At 51.0% G+C, this 15,327-nt stretch overlaps 1 protein-coding gene across 9 annotated transcripts in view; it reads left to right on the top strand.

Annotated features, from left to right (window-relative positions):
- CASZ1 (castor zinc finger 1) overlaps positions 1-7,603 on the top strand; it is a 265,607-nt gene extending 258,004 nt beyond the window's left edge. For all 9 annotated transcript variants that reach the window (XM_075018169.1, XM_075018165.1, XM_075018167.1 and 6 more), the window contains one exon: positions 2,657-7,603. In XM_075018169.1, the coding sequence (XP_074874270.1) occupies positions 2,657-3,936 (1,280 nt within the window). In that variant the 3' untranslated portion in view covers positions 3,937-7,603. The remainder of the gene's footprint in view (positions 1-2,656) is intronic.
- The last annotated feature ends 7,724 nt before the right edge of the window (positions 7,604-15,327 follow it).

Here is a 15,327-nt window from a genome sequence, read left to right as displayed (position 1 = left end):
GCATCAGTGCCCTTGAGCAAACCATTTAGCAGGGGAGGATAGCTCAGTAGTTAGAGCATTTTTCTTATAAACCCAGGGGTCTGGGGAAGATTAGATTAAAAAAAAAAGAATCTGTCAAGAATGGTGAATGGTCCTGCTGTGCGTGCAGGGGGCTGGACTCAATGACATCTCAAGGTCTCATTCACCTCTGTGAGATCTGATATGTATATTTCCAGGTGTCTCACTGTGCCTCACCTAGTTCATCAGTATTATGGGAATAACAATACTTACCTACCTCTTAGAGACTGTGAGAGGGTCAGTTTAGTTACTCTCTGTGCAGTGCTCTCTGAAAATATAATGGTCACATGCTAGAGGTTATGTGGTAATGTACACTCCTCTTTCAGTGGGTTATACTGCTTTGTAATGTAGACTCTGGTTGAGTTTAATATTGATGGAGAGTTGTTATCTTTCTGGCAGCTGTTTAGAGGTGCAGATTAAATCCATGTCAAAGGGCTTAGCCCAGTTCCTAGTGAATATCATGAAGATGCCCACCATCCTGATGGGTCTCCTTTCTTGGCAGTCTCACCAGAGAGACCATGCGCACTGACTGGACCCTGGAGGCGGCTGTCCTCTGCCCCTCACTCCTAGGCATGGTCCCACTCCTGAGGGTTGCTGGCAGGTGTTTGTGCAGGGGGGCTTGGCCTCCTACTGCCTGTTCCATCACTGCTTGGTGGAGAGTGTAAATTCTTCAGTCTTCAAGGGTTGCAATCTGGGGCTCTTCCTCAGCATTTCAGTGTCACTCATTTTGGAGACTCCACTTGATCAGCACCATTCTAACTTACCGGGGAATCAGTTGAGGACCTCCCATTGCTGATATGGTACAACCAGCCTCCTCTCCATCAAAACATGCTAATAGTCAGCAACAGAATTTCACGATGCTCGGACAAATAGTCCAGCATGTTCTCTCTTAGCTGAGAATGCAAACTGCTTTGGTTTGGGACCCAGATCATGCCTCTTTTCAGCAGGACAGCAGCCCCAGCATGCAGCGCAGGAAGGCCAAGTTTGGTAACTGTGAAACCTAAAAAATCCCCTATTTTGCACTTGGTGAGAAAATTTTCTAGCCTCCCCTGAGCCCTACTCTGAGGACACTGGCTCTGAAGCTGGCGGGGTTTTCAGCTGCCTCTGCAGCATGGGCCACAGGTCACTGTCAGTTGTAAATAGTTCGTTCTCTGTAACTTAAGGTCAGTAAGCCAAGATCTGAGGACTTTCGTAACCCAGACAGGGGGCTATTTCAGAGTGGGTGGGCGGAGACATGTGGCCTGCGATGTGCAGGAGGCAGGGTGGACAGCCATGGCCTTAAAGTCTCCGAGTCCATGATTTGACCTGTGGAAGTGAATACCAGATTCAGTCCTCTGGGAATCTGGCACTAGCCCATGAACCTAGCTCCAAGGAGGAGAACCTGACACGGCCCCTTTGTGGGAAGGGGGCTGCTTTTTGAGGCCCGAGGGAAGGCTGTAAAAGTGGGATTTTTCTCTTGGAGCTCAGTAAGAATCACCCCCACTAAACATCTGTCAGCATGTGCTCATCAGAGTCATATTTAGCCTCATTACAGTGAACTATTGCTATGCTAGTCTGGCTAGAGTTCATCCTAGTTCTAAAATCCCCACTCACAGTTTGACTTAGATGCAACACATCTTCTCACTTCCTGTCCTAAATACCTGTAACATGCTGCTGTGCCCTACTGTGTAGCCATCAGGGAGGAGGAGGCTGGACATAGTTTATAGAGCACTTGAGGATTGTTTGGGGTGGAAGGAGCAAGCCACGATCAATGTGCCACATTGGGATAAGCTCACACGGGGGGGAAAGAAGATTAGAAATAAAATGATGGGAGAGGCTGGGAGATTTTTGACCCCAATGGGAACCAACAACTGATGTTTCATATCCTATCTACAAGAGCGACAGCTATAAGGGTTCTCTGGTGCCAGGCAACACAAACAGTGGGGGGGGGGAGGAATTAGATTCACTATTGCCATGATATTAAATGGGGACTGAGAGAGGCACACCTTTCTTAGCTTCTGTGCAGTATGCACAGCTGGTAACGTGACTGAGGGTAGGTCTACACAGCAAAGTTAATTCGAAATAGCAGCCGCTATTTCAAAATAACTGTGCGAGGGTCTACACAACACAGCCGCTCTTTCACAATGAATTCACAATAGCGGATGTCCTGTATCGAAACTGATACACCTCATTGTATGAGGACTGGCGCCTATTTCAAAATAGGGGCCATGTAGACAGGGAATAGAGCCTATTCGGAAATAAGCCATAGTGCATCCAATGGCTCTATTTCGAAACGGGCCCTATTGTGTGTAGATGTTGTATTTCGAAATAGCTGAGCGCTATTTCAAAATGCATCTTGTGTGTCGCAGCATTCTTTTGGAATAAGCTATTCTGAAATGCCTCTTCTGGAAGAGCTTATTCAAGAGTAATGCTGCTGTGTAGACATAGCCTTACTGGGCAAGAGAGCTGCTTCCCTGCAGCACTGTGCCTTGACCACAGGTGATCCGTAAAAGACGGGGGGGTATGAGCCAACGTGGCAGGTACCATGTTGGTGATAGGAGATGACAGAGTTCCATCTGCCGCTCTATGCATAACACTGGTCTTCTCTGTCTGTCCCCAGGGAACACCATCACCATGCCAACTGCCTCGGGGGCTAAGAAGCGTTTCTGGATCATTGAGGACATGTCCCCCTTTGGCAAGCGCCGCAAGACAGCCTCCTCGCGCAAGATGCTGGACGAGGGGATGATGCTGGAGGGTTTCCGGCGCTACGATCTCTACGAGGACTGCAAGGACTCCAACTGCCAGTTCGCCCTCAAGGTCACCCACTACCACTGCACCCGGGAGAACTGTGGCTACAAGTTCTGTGGCCGCACCCACATGTACAAGCATGCCCAGCATCACGACCGTGTCGACAACCTGGTGCTGGATGACTTCAAGCGCTTTAAGTCCTCCCTGAGCTGCAACTTCCCCGACTGCCAGTTCTCTGGCAACAGCACGCACTTCCACTGCCTGCGCTGTGGCTTCCGCTGCACTGACAGCACCAAGGTGACCGCCCACCGCAAACACCATGGCAAACAGGACGTCATCAGTGCTGCCGGCTTCTGCCAGTTCAGTTCCAGTGTGGACTGTGAGGTGCCCGACTGCAAGTACAAACTCAAGTGCTCCCACTTCCACTGCACCTACCCCGGCTGCAAACATACTGTGGTGGGCATGTCACAGATGGACTCTCACAAGCGCAAACATGAGAAACAGGAGCGGGGGGAGCTGCCAGCCATCTCACCTGGCCCTGAGGGCCTCCCGCACTCTACCCTGGAGTATGACGTCCAGAACTCGTCTGTCAACCTGGACAGCTCCCTCAACCTCAGCACCGATGCCAACAGCTCCCTCTTCTTCCTGCAGAATGCAGCTGGCGTTGGCCTCAACGACTCCCTGGACCTCAGCAAGAAGCTACCGGAGACGGCTGGTGCCCCGTCACCCAGCAGAGCAGGGACAAGCCCTCAGGAGAGCGGAGAGATGGTATCCAACTCCGGTGATGTGGAGGATGAAGATGACTCATCCCAAGATGAGGACGAAGAAGAGGAGGAGGAGGAGGAGGAGGAGATAAATGAGGAAGAGGAGGATGATGAAGAAGATGACGATGATGAGGAAGATGAAGATGAGGAGGAAGACCTGAACACAGACTCTGAAGAGTCACTCCCAGACACCGAGGGCCTGGCCACTAAAGAGGATGGGGAAGCAGGGAAGGCCTCTACTTCCATAGACCACAGTGATGCTTCCAGACCTCTGGGTGAACCAGACCCAGAGCTCACGCCAGCCTCCACCCCTGCTCTGGACCCCACCCTGGCTCCCAGCCTTGCCCTGACCCCAAATCACACCCTTGCACAGGCAAGTTCTCCTTAACTTTTAAGACAGCGGTAGGTTTGGTTTTGCTCTTCAATGAAATTGCTAAGAGGACCCCTTATGAGGTGAGAACAAAGCACCGGGACGGTAAGCGACAAAACGAACTCCACGCCAAATGCATGAGGCCCCACGGGCCCAGCAGGACAGAGATGTCGCATGGGGCCAGCGCCGCCATCACTCCATTCTGCAGATGACAGACGACAGGGCAGGATGCAGAGACATGAGACCCTTCTAGATGGGGACTAACTCTGAGGGTGACATCTGCTCTCCCTTGCTCCCCATATTGTGGGGCATGCGCCAGTCTCGGGACCCCTTGTTTTGGGGTGGGCTTCCCCCTCTTTTATTTCTGGATTTTATTTTTTCATGGTTTTTAGTTGTATAATACTAATAATAATCTCCACTCCTCAGAAGGGAGGGCTTGGGGATGACCGGTGATGAATTTTAGAATTATATAGGGTTTTTTTTTTTTAAATGTGTGTAAGGAACTGGTAGCACAAAGGCAACTAGCTAAGCCTTTACCAGTGGGGTGTGGGGGGGTCTCTTTCTTTTTTCCAGCATTAAATGAATGGGAGAGACTGAGGCACCAGACAGCAAGGGTGGGAGGGGTTATTTATTGTCTTACAAACAAGGAAGCATTAATGAATCAGCCAGGCTGGGAATGGGACACTCCTCTGTTCTTCCAGATCCTCTATATTATTAATAATAATATTAATTTTTAAATGCTATTTATATTGTAAAGCTTCCCTTTGTATAGAGCTGTGGGAACAGCTGTAGGTCATCACCCCCATGTCTGCTGAGCTCCTGGACATGGTCTTGCTGCAGTCAAGGTAGGGAAGGTGGCCACATGGTTGTGAAAGGGTCTGTCACTCACACTGGAGGACTGGGGTTTAAGCCCCACTCCCATCCCCAGGTGCTACCCCTGTTTGTCAAGGTTTAGGCTCTTTCTTTTGGTGCTTCGGTGACAGGCACCCCTGTCTCAGGCAGGAGCGGGTGAGATTAGCGTCCTTTTCATCAGTGCAAGAGCAGAACCACACAAGCACTGCCTTGCTAAGTGCTACTTGCCCTTTGATGCAGGGCAGTCGATTTTTTTCACTGATGAGCAAGTAGATTATTGTCAGTGTTTTCCTCCTCAGCCTGAGGGTGGGCACGTAGGTCCTGTGCAAAGGCTAGTGAATTTCCTGGAGGGGAGCAAGCATGAAGCCAACACCCACACAGAAAGGCTGAAACTAGGCCAATAGCAGGTGTTTTTGGCTGCTGGATGGAGAGCTATTGATCACTTGGGTCATGTGCCTCAAATACCCTGGGCTGCTGTCATCCACTCCTGTGGCAGGTGGGACATGATGCTAACATCACTTGGGCAAATCACACCAAGGCCTGCAGTGGCACAGCAGGCACGGGGTTCATGGATGCTGGACCTGCAGTCAGCACCATGGTAGCTGGACAGACCTACAGCCTCATGCTTAACAAGTTCTCCCAGTGTTCCTTGTCCCCAGCCCTTCCAGTAAAGAGTTTACTTACACACACGCACACACACTACACAAGATTCTCCAGCGCTCTCCTAGACAAGACAGTTCCTATTTGAGCCACGCCCCCCCAAGTCCTGAGATGGGGTGCTTGGCTACGCATGTGCACTCTTCCCAGGAGGACTATAGGTGTGAATTATGCTTGAGGTTCTCTCTCTCTCTGTCTGTCTGTCTGTCTGTCTGTGTGTGTGTGTGTGTGTACACACATACACGGACCAGCTGGGTTGCCCTTGTTTAGTTGGCTCAGTTAATTATTTTTTTCCAGCAATACCCCCCTGCCTCCTCAAGCCCTGTCATTTATCTTTACCTTATGCAGAAAGGGGCCTCAAGCAGTTTGGGTTGGTTCTCTTATAATTTTCCTGAGGAGCCAGCACAGAGCTGGGTCTGACCTACAGACAAGCGCCTCAGCTGGTTAAATGCAGGGAGATGTTCAGCTAATGCTTAAAGAGGAAAGCTGGGGCTGGGGGGGAAGAAAAAGGAAAACAAAAAAAAGTTTAAAAAAACAGATTGTACAGTATTTTCCCTGTAAAGGTTGTTATACAGAGAACAAAGAACCAATGCCTGGCTGAGGGACACAGGCCTGGCTAGCCCGTAGAGCCTAGACTTGGTTACTCGTGTGCAATTTCTTTTCCTCTTTCAGGGGTTGGGGATTTGTATTAGCATTTATTGGTAGGGAGCAGCGGGGGTGGGAGGGGCCGTAATCCCACCGTTTGAGGCTGACTTCATGCTCCTGGCACTGACTGGCGCTGCACAATTCCAACTTTTAACTTGAATTTTGTAGAGCCAAAAAAAAAAACAAAAAAAAACAAAGCGATGGCTGTTTTGAAGGCTGTGGGGTACTGGAGGGAACACTGGGGGTGGGTCACTAGCGGTTAGTAGTGTGGCTTTTCTTTATCAGACGGTTTTTATTTTTCTTTGTTACTCTACAGTACTCCCACCCAGCCGCTTGTTTTCTAGCCTATTATTCCTTTCACACACACACCCCCCCACCACTATAAGGAAGCCAGCTTCTCCTTATGGGTCTGGCAAAGGACATGGGGCATGTTGTCCTGGAGAAAGGATGGGGTAGAGTAGCTGTACTCAAAGCATTTAGTTGCAGGTTTTATGCGGTCGCCCTTGTTCAAGCACTGCCCTACTCGTGCGATGGGTGCTGTAGCAAATCTAACATGGCCTCAAGCCTGAATTTGCACCATCAAAGTCAACTGAAGAGTTGTCATTTACTGTGGGAGGCCAATTCCCGAGCTCATAAGGTCATCCAGCTGTAAGCATGCTCAGGAGCAGGAAGCCATAGTTCTTCATGGTGGCAGGGTGAGATAATGGAGACTTAGTGCGCCCACCAGCTGTGGCTGGTCATGGCCAACCCCTCTTTGAAATCGTCCTCACTGGGACCGCTGCAGCTCAGAGAGAGCCTTCCCGTGTTCAGGTCTTTCCCCAACTGACTCTTATAAGGTGGCAGGCAAAAGCAGCTAGGTGAGGCAAGGGCAGAGGGATGAGACCCACCAATGCTTCCCCTCCCCAGCCCTCAGTGCCTCAGCTGGCGCTGCGTTTGCCTCATCTCTGTGCCCTCCTCCATCTCTGACCCAGACAGTAAACCCTCTTCTCACCAAGAGGCCGCCCTCTTGGTTCTTATTTTCAGGAGCTGGCAGTGGGAAAAGCCCAGGCTGGTACCAGACTTAGCCTGCCCACCAAGGGCTCAACCCTTCCCTCACACTGAGCGCGTGCCCACCACCTCAAGATGGGACCTCAGGTACACCCACACCCACCTGGCCCAAGCACTGCTCTAGCTGCCTGTTTCCTTCAACCATCGCTGTTCTCTAACCACTGAAAAGATGGATTGAACCAGCCAGCCTGTCCGAGTCTTTGCTATCACTTAAAAGACCCTGATTCAGCAAAGCCTCTAAACAGAGGCTTAAATGCATCATTTTTTTAAATGAGATCCAACGTGGGGCTTCTTAAGGGAGTTGCTGAACAGGGCTGGAGTTAAGTGCATTCCTGAGCTGCCCATGTACAGCGTGCCAGACCCAGTTCAGCAAAAGGTGTGTGACTTTAAGCACTGGTGGGGCTGCTCATAGGATGAAATGTAGCCATGTGTTTAATTGCTGACCTGAGAACCGGGGAGGTCAACTGAGTGAGTTGGGCCGGGGGGGGGGGGGGGGGGGGGGAAATGTGACTGACTTAGCTTATTCAAAACACACACAAAACTCCTGAAAGCCCTGGAGACAAACCCTCCCAATTCTGCTACCATTTGCTGCTGAAGAGGAAAAATTAAATCAATGAGGCTGTTTCAGCCACACACTCAACTGGATTCATGTCTGTGGGGAAGGAATCTTGTTTTTTTAAAAAAAAAAAAAAAGTTTAAAAAAACTTTTTTTTTCCATGTAGCAAAAAAACAAAACCCAAGATTTAAAAACAAAAGGGAGGGAGAATTTTAGCCTTTTGTACTATCCATATTGCACACTAGGACTATAAGCCATTGCTAGCTCATGTTGAATTTTAAATGTGTAATTTTTTTTTGTTTTATTTTTTTAATTTCCATGGGGAGGGGGGGGGATAATGCTTGAACCACCAATGCTCTTTTTAATGTTTTATAAATATGTATGTGTATATATATATAAATATAAAAATAATATGTATGCACATATATATGTGTGTGTGTATATATATCTATATGTATATACATATATATATAGATATATAGATAGATATATATAGGTTTTGAGACAAAAAAAATGCAGAAAGCGAAAAGGAAAAAAAAAAAACACCCTAAACAGGATGGTGTGCTCTGATTTACTTGAATCTGGTCTCTTCAGCACCTGCATTATTAAGAACTGAATATTTTTCCACTTGAATTTAGTGCTATTAGAAATTTAATATATGTGTTTTATTTATTTGATCTTTTTTTTTTTGCATGACTGATGCAAGGTTTGACATTTTCACTCAATAAAAACTGGAAAAACAAAAAAATACCCAAACAAACCTCAGCCGCAGTTGCCTTATTCATTGGGTTTGTTGGTGGCTTATTTTTTAGGGAATCCCACAAGTTCCTATCTGGTTGTGGTGTCTTAAGGTGCCCAGCCAATGCAGGGCCGAGCCTCTCGCTTAACCTGCCACAATGAGGGCATGGGCACCTGGGTGATGGTTTCCCTGGACCTCAACGAGTCAAGGGATCTGCCCACCTCATGCCGCATCTGCAGGCTGGCACGATGACCACCTGGGACGAGCCACATAGGCCCCTGGGCTGGGACAGGCGGGCAGGCCAGTGCTGCCCTCGTGACACAGCACTGCCCAAGTGCTGCAGAGCTGGTTGGCAAACAGCCACTCCCTAGCACCGCTGCTGTATTCCTGAAGGTGAAGGCGCCTGGTCCTGCCGGCCTGGGGGCAGGGGCGAGGCCAGCGCTAGCCTTTCGCCTCAGCGCCCATTCCCCTACCCCACCCAGCAGTAGTGATAACGCTCTCCTATGGCCAGCTGGTGTCTAAAGCACTGTACCTAAACCAAGGCCTGTCTGAAGGGATGGTTTGCCTGTAGGTCCACTGCATGCCTGGTGAAAGCTGCCATAAATGGCCACCCACAGGCCCAGCACTAATTCAGCTGCTTGCGGAGCAGCCCTGGGCCTGAAGAGCAACGGAGGACAGCTGGGCCCCAGACCCGCAGGCAGCTGCTTTACTCACTCATGGAATTCACCTGCCTCCAGCCTTGGCAGGCCTGACCAGTTTCCAGTCTGGCTAATGCCAGCCCAGCCTGAGCCGCTCAAGGTACTTGCAGCAACAAAAAAAAAAAAAAAATCCACCCAGCACCCCCCACCTTGCCTGCCCCTCAGCCCACCGAGCAGGGTGTCTGTGCCGCCCTGCCCACTCTGCCACCCACCCAGCCATAGGAGCCCAGGAGCTGCAGCCCAGAGCCTGCCAAACGGGACTGCCTTGGCAGCTGCCACCACTGCCTTGGCAGCACAGGGGATTAAGCCGCTGCTCGCTTTCAAAGCCCCGTGGTTACTCCACGGCTGCGCCCAGCCCGTCTGGTTTCAGATATTATTACCCGAACACACTCCTAAGCTGCCCTCAGAGCACAGCAGTTTGTTCACGCTGGAGCGCTGCCCACAGCATGTGGGACATTTCCAGCGCTGCGCTTCCAGGAGGCAGCTCTGTCTCTCGCTCTCTCTCGCACACACACAGAGAGTTGGGGGGGGCACATGCTGGGGCTTGCCTGCTCTTGGTGAGGTGCTCATTGAACATACGGAACAGTGTGAGTAATTTTTGGGTGCCAAAGCAAAGGCAACACACTAAGGCCATTGCTGAGCCTGTTGCACTAGTCCCCAAAGCCCACCCCACTGGTGATACGGGGCCAAGCACGCTTGTCCCTCAGGCATGAGCACCCCCCCCCCCCAAAAAAAAACGCACACAGGCCCTTGCACCACATTATGCCCCCCCCCCCCCCGGCGCCCCCAGAGTACACCACTTGGGCCTGTGCTGCCTTGCCTGTGCCAACCCTGCCCATGTTGACGGTGGTGCTGGCACAGCCCTGGCTGAAGGTAACTAAGGAGCATACAGAGTAATGGGAGGCTGACAGCCAGCCTGAGGGCGGTGGGCTGGGTTTGTCGGGGGCGGGGGGCAAGACCCTGACACAGCCTCTAGCTACAAGCCAAGTGCACCTGTGCAAGGCAGAAGGGGACCACAAATTAGGAACTGGTGCTGTTTGCTGAGCTGCCCCTAATGCCCCCCCCATGCTATATGTGATTGGGGCTTCAGACATCTGCGCGACATGGTGCTGGCGGAAGTGGCTCATCAGGTAGCTGGCCCTCTCCGTCCCCAAAAGCCAGCACGTGCCTCAGTGAGGGGCTTAGCTAGTCAGAAACACAGGCCGTAAGCCAGGCAGGTCAGCCCTGTGCACAGTCACAGGCAGCGCGCAATTAGCTGCTCCCTAAGGGGCCCAGTGCTATGGCCAGTGCCCAGAAAGAGCAAGGCGCTGCCCAACTTGCTCAGCTGTGCAGCAAATGCAGTAAAAGCCTGGGCGATAATTAGTGCTGGCAGCACAATGCCCCCTATACCCAAACTGTGGCAAATTCAGGCCTTTGGGAACCAGGAGCAGCAGCCTGGCTGGCAGCACACTGAACACAGGCTCACTCAGCCCCAGCCCTGGCCGCCAAGACAGAGGCACAAGGGTTTCCCAGGAGTGGTGCACTTGCAGGATGCCCAGTAACCAGCTTCTCGCTAATCACATACACCAGCACGTCCAGTAGCTTGACAACTAGGGCTGAACTGGCCCAGGCAGGGCCCAGGCCTTGCCCAGTGGGACATGGGCTCTAGTCACCGGGGGGCGGGGGGGGGGGGGGGGGGGGTATGCGCGCGCGCATGCGCACACACGCACCCAGCAATGGACCAGCCGAGGGAGCAGTAGGTGAGGCTTGCGGCACTGATCATGTGCCTACTGCAGGCCTTGCATGACTGTTTCCCAAAGGTAAGTGTGTACCCATGAAACAATGTGCCTCCGCTGCGTGGCATTGGCCCAGGTCATATGCTGAAACCCAGCACCCTCACAGGCACCTGCACATCAGTCACCTGTAGGCAGCATTTTTAAAAGTGCCAGGGACGTGCCGTTGACAACAATGGCCGCTGGGGGGTGGGGGGCTTCCTTTGGGGTACATCTGCACTTGCAATCCTCTTTCGAAAGAGGTATGCAAATGAGGTAAATCAAAAATGCAAATGAAGTATACATTTGCATATCTGGAACCTCATTCGCATATTATAATTTCAAAAGAGCTTATTTCGAAAGAAGAAAACCAGTGTAGCCGCTGCTCTTCCAAAAGTAAACCCCATCTTTGAATGACTCCTCCTTCCCATTAACTAAAGGGAAGACGGATTCTTTCGAAGATGGGTTGGAAGAACAGCGTTTACATTGGCTTTCTTCTTTTGAAATTAGAATATGCAAACGAAGTGCCAAATATACAAATGTATATCTCATTTGCATTTTCAACTTGCCTCATTTGCATACCTCTTTCGAAAGAGGAATGCAAGTGTAGACGCACCCTTGATGTGCAGCACCAGGGAATGCACCTTATCAGCACACCCCGGTTCACTACACCATATTGGGGGGTGGGGGGGGGGGAGAACACCTGAGGAAGGAACTTTACAGAATGACAATTTAAAAAAAAAAATCTAATTTCTTCTCTTACAGGAATAAACTTTAAAGCCGCACCCAAAAGGCCCTGAGGGGCTCATGCCCCGCCACATGCCAAGCAGGTTAGGGAAAGTTTATGGAAGATAAAAACCGCTGTAGTGTACTGCTAAGTGTGGCATTGAGGCCCAAGCCTAGAATCTGTTAGAGTGTGTGTGTGTGTGTGTGTGTGTGCGCACACACACACACACACACACACACACACACACACACAAAACCTTTACTGAGGGAGTATATGGCTGGGCATTTGTGGGACTATGAAAGTGTGTCTGTGTACACAAGGTTGTGTGTAACAGTGTATGCATGTGAAACCCTATGCACACATATGTACATACAGTGTATATGGGACATGTTTTTTTGTGTGTGTATGTTGCATGCTAACTGCAGCAGGCTCCTGTGCAGGCATGCAAATATGACACAGACAAGACTCATCTAAATGAGGAGAGTATGTGTATGTGTGTGTGTATCAGTGTGATGCGCCCTAGGTGTGTTGTGCATACACTACGGGGGCGGGGGCAGGGGGGAAAAGAGGGATTCATGACCCTGAGTCGAATGGACACAACTGTACCAAACCAGCAGTCTGCGAGGAAGGCCCCATTTCCCTCTCCCTGGCCCTGTCTACATTAGCCAAAAACTTCGAAATGGCCATGCAAATGGCCATTTCAAAGTTTACTAATGAAGCGCTGACATGCATATTCAGCACCTCATTAGCATGCAGGCGGCTGCGGCACTTCGAAATTGACATGGCTTGCCGCCATGTGGCTCGTCCCAACAGGGCTGCTTTTTGAAAGGACCCTGGCTACTTCCAAGTCCCCTTATTCCCATCTGCTCATAGAAATAAGGGGACTTCAAAGTAGCCGGGGTCCTTTTGAAGAGCAGCCTTGTCTGGACAAGCTGTGCGGCAGCGAGCCACATCAATTTCAACGTGCCAGGGCCGCCTGCATGCTAATGAGCCACTGAATATGCATTTCAGCGCTTCATTGGTAAACTTCGAAATGGCCATTTGCATGGCCATTTCGAAGTTTTTGGCTAGTGTAGCCGTAGCCCCTGTCTCCTGGAGCCCCCTAAGTCCCTAAGGGGGAGAATCCCTGAGGGGGAAAGGGGTCAGTGCTGCAAAAAAAACCTGCTGGGGTAGCGACTATGACGGGGGCTCCGGGTCCCTCCCCACAGGCTCAGAACTGAGCTACGGGCGCTTCTCCTACAGCAGTGGTTCCCAAAGTGTGGTACACGTCACACCGGTGGTACATGACAGGACTGCAAGGGGTACGCAGCAGAAGAGAACTTACTACAACGCAGGTGATAAGCACGGGCATGGCCCTGGGATGGGGATGGGGGTACCCCGATAAGGCTGAAGTCCCCAGAGGGGTATGCAAATGTTTTATGTTAGGGAAACACTGTCCTGCGGTGTCCCCAACTCTGCCGGCACTTTGCTGTGAGGAGTTTTGTTCTCTCCTGGGCCATTTTTTCACCTTGCCCTGATAAGGGCCTGGTGAGCTCTAGCTCCAGGTTGTGTCCTGGCTTGTGGTGCAGCTCTTCCACCTCCAGAGGTAGCCCGGCCAACAGGGCAGCTTCCTGCCTTCCTTTTGCTCTTTTTTTTGGCAGGGAACATTTTTAAACAAACAACTGAAGAAACACTGAAGATTTAAGTAAACAGCCAACGATTTATCTGACAGGTTGGCGAAGCAGCCTACCCCCCCCGGACCTTCCCCTCCCACTAGCTACTACTTACCCGGGGAAGGCTGGAGAGGTGCTTTTCATTCTGTCTGAGAAACCAGGCCCAACAGCATTTGCTCTAAGCTCCCCCTGCCACAGGCAGGGACCCAGGACCTCACATCAGCCCCGCCCTGGGCAGGGCTTCCTAGCAAGAGGCTCTAGCCATCACTACTGTGTCCTGGGGGCTTTGAGTATCCTCACACAGACTTTGCAATGACCTTAAACAATCACCTGTGGGAGGATTAAAGGCACAAGGAGGACTCTTAATAACCCAGGGGTCTCGCTTTGTGACATGGGAGAGGCACAGCTGTAGGCGGCATTAGGAGCAAGAGGATGAGATATTACATTAGCTCAGGGGTCAGTAACCTTTCCCCGGCAGAGTGCTGAAATTTCACCTTTTGACCTTTGGGTGCAGTCTGAGTGCTTGGGATACCTTTTAAAGTCACTAACAGTCCCACTTACAACACTGTCGTTGATAGATAAATTCAGAAGCAGAGCTTTACCAGTTAGGTGGTGGTTGGTAGTATTAGCTGCTCTTTTGTTGATCCTCCTGGCTGCAGGGGAGAGGCAGGGCAGGGCTGAGGTCCCACCTTCCATGCTGATGTAAACTGGCTCATGTGCCACTCTTTAGGCCCATGCTGGGGGTTGCTGACCCTGGCACTAGCTGAATCTCGGAATGGAGTAAAAGAGCTGGAGAAACCTTCCAAGATAGAGTGGTGCTTGAGTACCTCCCACATCCTCCTCTGCACCCAGTGCTGGGCCCCCAACTCAGCTCCACTTGAGCTCCTCACCCACACCCACCACTGGTCTGCCAGCAACAAGCCCCACGTACAGCTCTGCCTGGGCACTTCCCTTGCAGCACCCACTCCCACTGGGAGCAGGCCATCATTAAAACCCCTACAGGCCAGGCCGAGTGCCCAGCTCCGAGCCAGGGCATTGGCGGGAGCACAGTTTTTGCCCGTTCCAGACACAGCACCCACATGTGAGGTCTCCCTGGGCAGCACGGTGAACATACTCCCTCCAGAGCCAGGCACCTGAGCTGGATCCCTTCCAATGCAAGACTACGGCCACTGCCAGTACCCACCTTGTTGCCAGTCTGGGGTAAGGGCAGCAAGGGAGAGGACAGTCTATGACACACACTAACAAGCTCAGCTTATCAACCCTCCATAAAGGTGTCAGATTTACCCACAGCCCATGCTGGTGTGCAGCTGAAGAAACTGAGACAAAGGGGCTTGCTTATACAACTGGTGACCGCTACACTCCTAATATAACCACTACACTGAACTCCCCCACGTCTGAGAAATGGGGCGGGTGGGGGCAGGAATAAAAGTTCTTAGGGAATCCCAAGGTCCTCTGGTCACAGCTCATTCCTTGGATGGTTGAGGAGAGAGAGCCCATGTACACTACTGAACTGGGGAAGGGAAAAGTGAACACAGGAGCAAGCTGGAGAACAGTAGTAGGCTGCTGATGGTGTTGTGGAGTGAGCAAGCAGAGTGGACAGCAGGCCCTAAATCAGGGCTTGTCTATAGGTGAAAGTTGCACCGGGTTACCTCACCTTATCCTCTGTGTGGTCACAGTTACTTCAGCTTATCACCACCAAAATCAACCTGGTCTAAACTGAAGTGAGCATGTCCACACAGAGATTTGTGCCAATTAAGCTAAATCAGTTTAAAAATAATTTATGTTAAACTAGTGTGGTTGTCTCTGGTCTCTGGTGGACAAGCCTTTGGCTCCTAGCTTATTTCACTGCAGGATAAAGTGTTACATTTCTCAGTGCTGGACAGGGAGACAGGGCAGAGAAAGAGAGGGATGGACTGATTGACTGAGAGAGATGCTGTACAAGGCAGGCCAAGTGACGAGACAGACAGGCTGACAAAGTGGCAGACAGGTAGACGCAAAGAGAAACGCAGCAAGTATGTTCTGCAACTAGACGCACTCAGTGAGCCAATCAGCTCACCTGCCAAGGGAGACAGCCTCACTACAAAG

The sequence above is a fragment of the Carettochelys insculpta genome, chromosome 23 (assembly GCF_033958435.1).
Source record: "Carettochelys insculpta isolate YL-2023 chromosome 23, ASM3395843v1, whole genome shotgun sequence".
NCBI lineage: Eukaryota > Metazoa > Chordata > Testudines > Carettochelyidae > Carettochelys > Carettochelys insculpta.
Note: the sequence above shows the minus strand (reverse complement) of the source record. Positions and strands in the feature narration are given on the sequence as shown.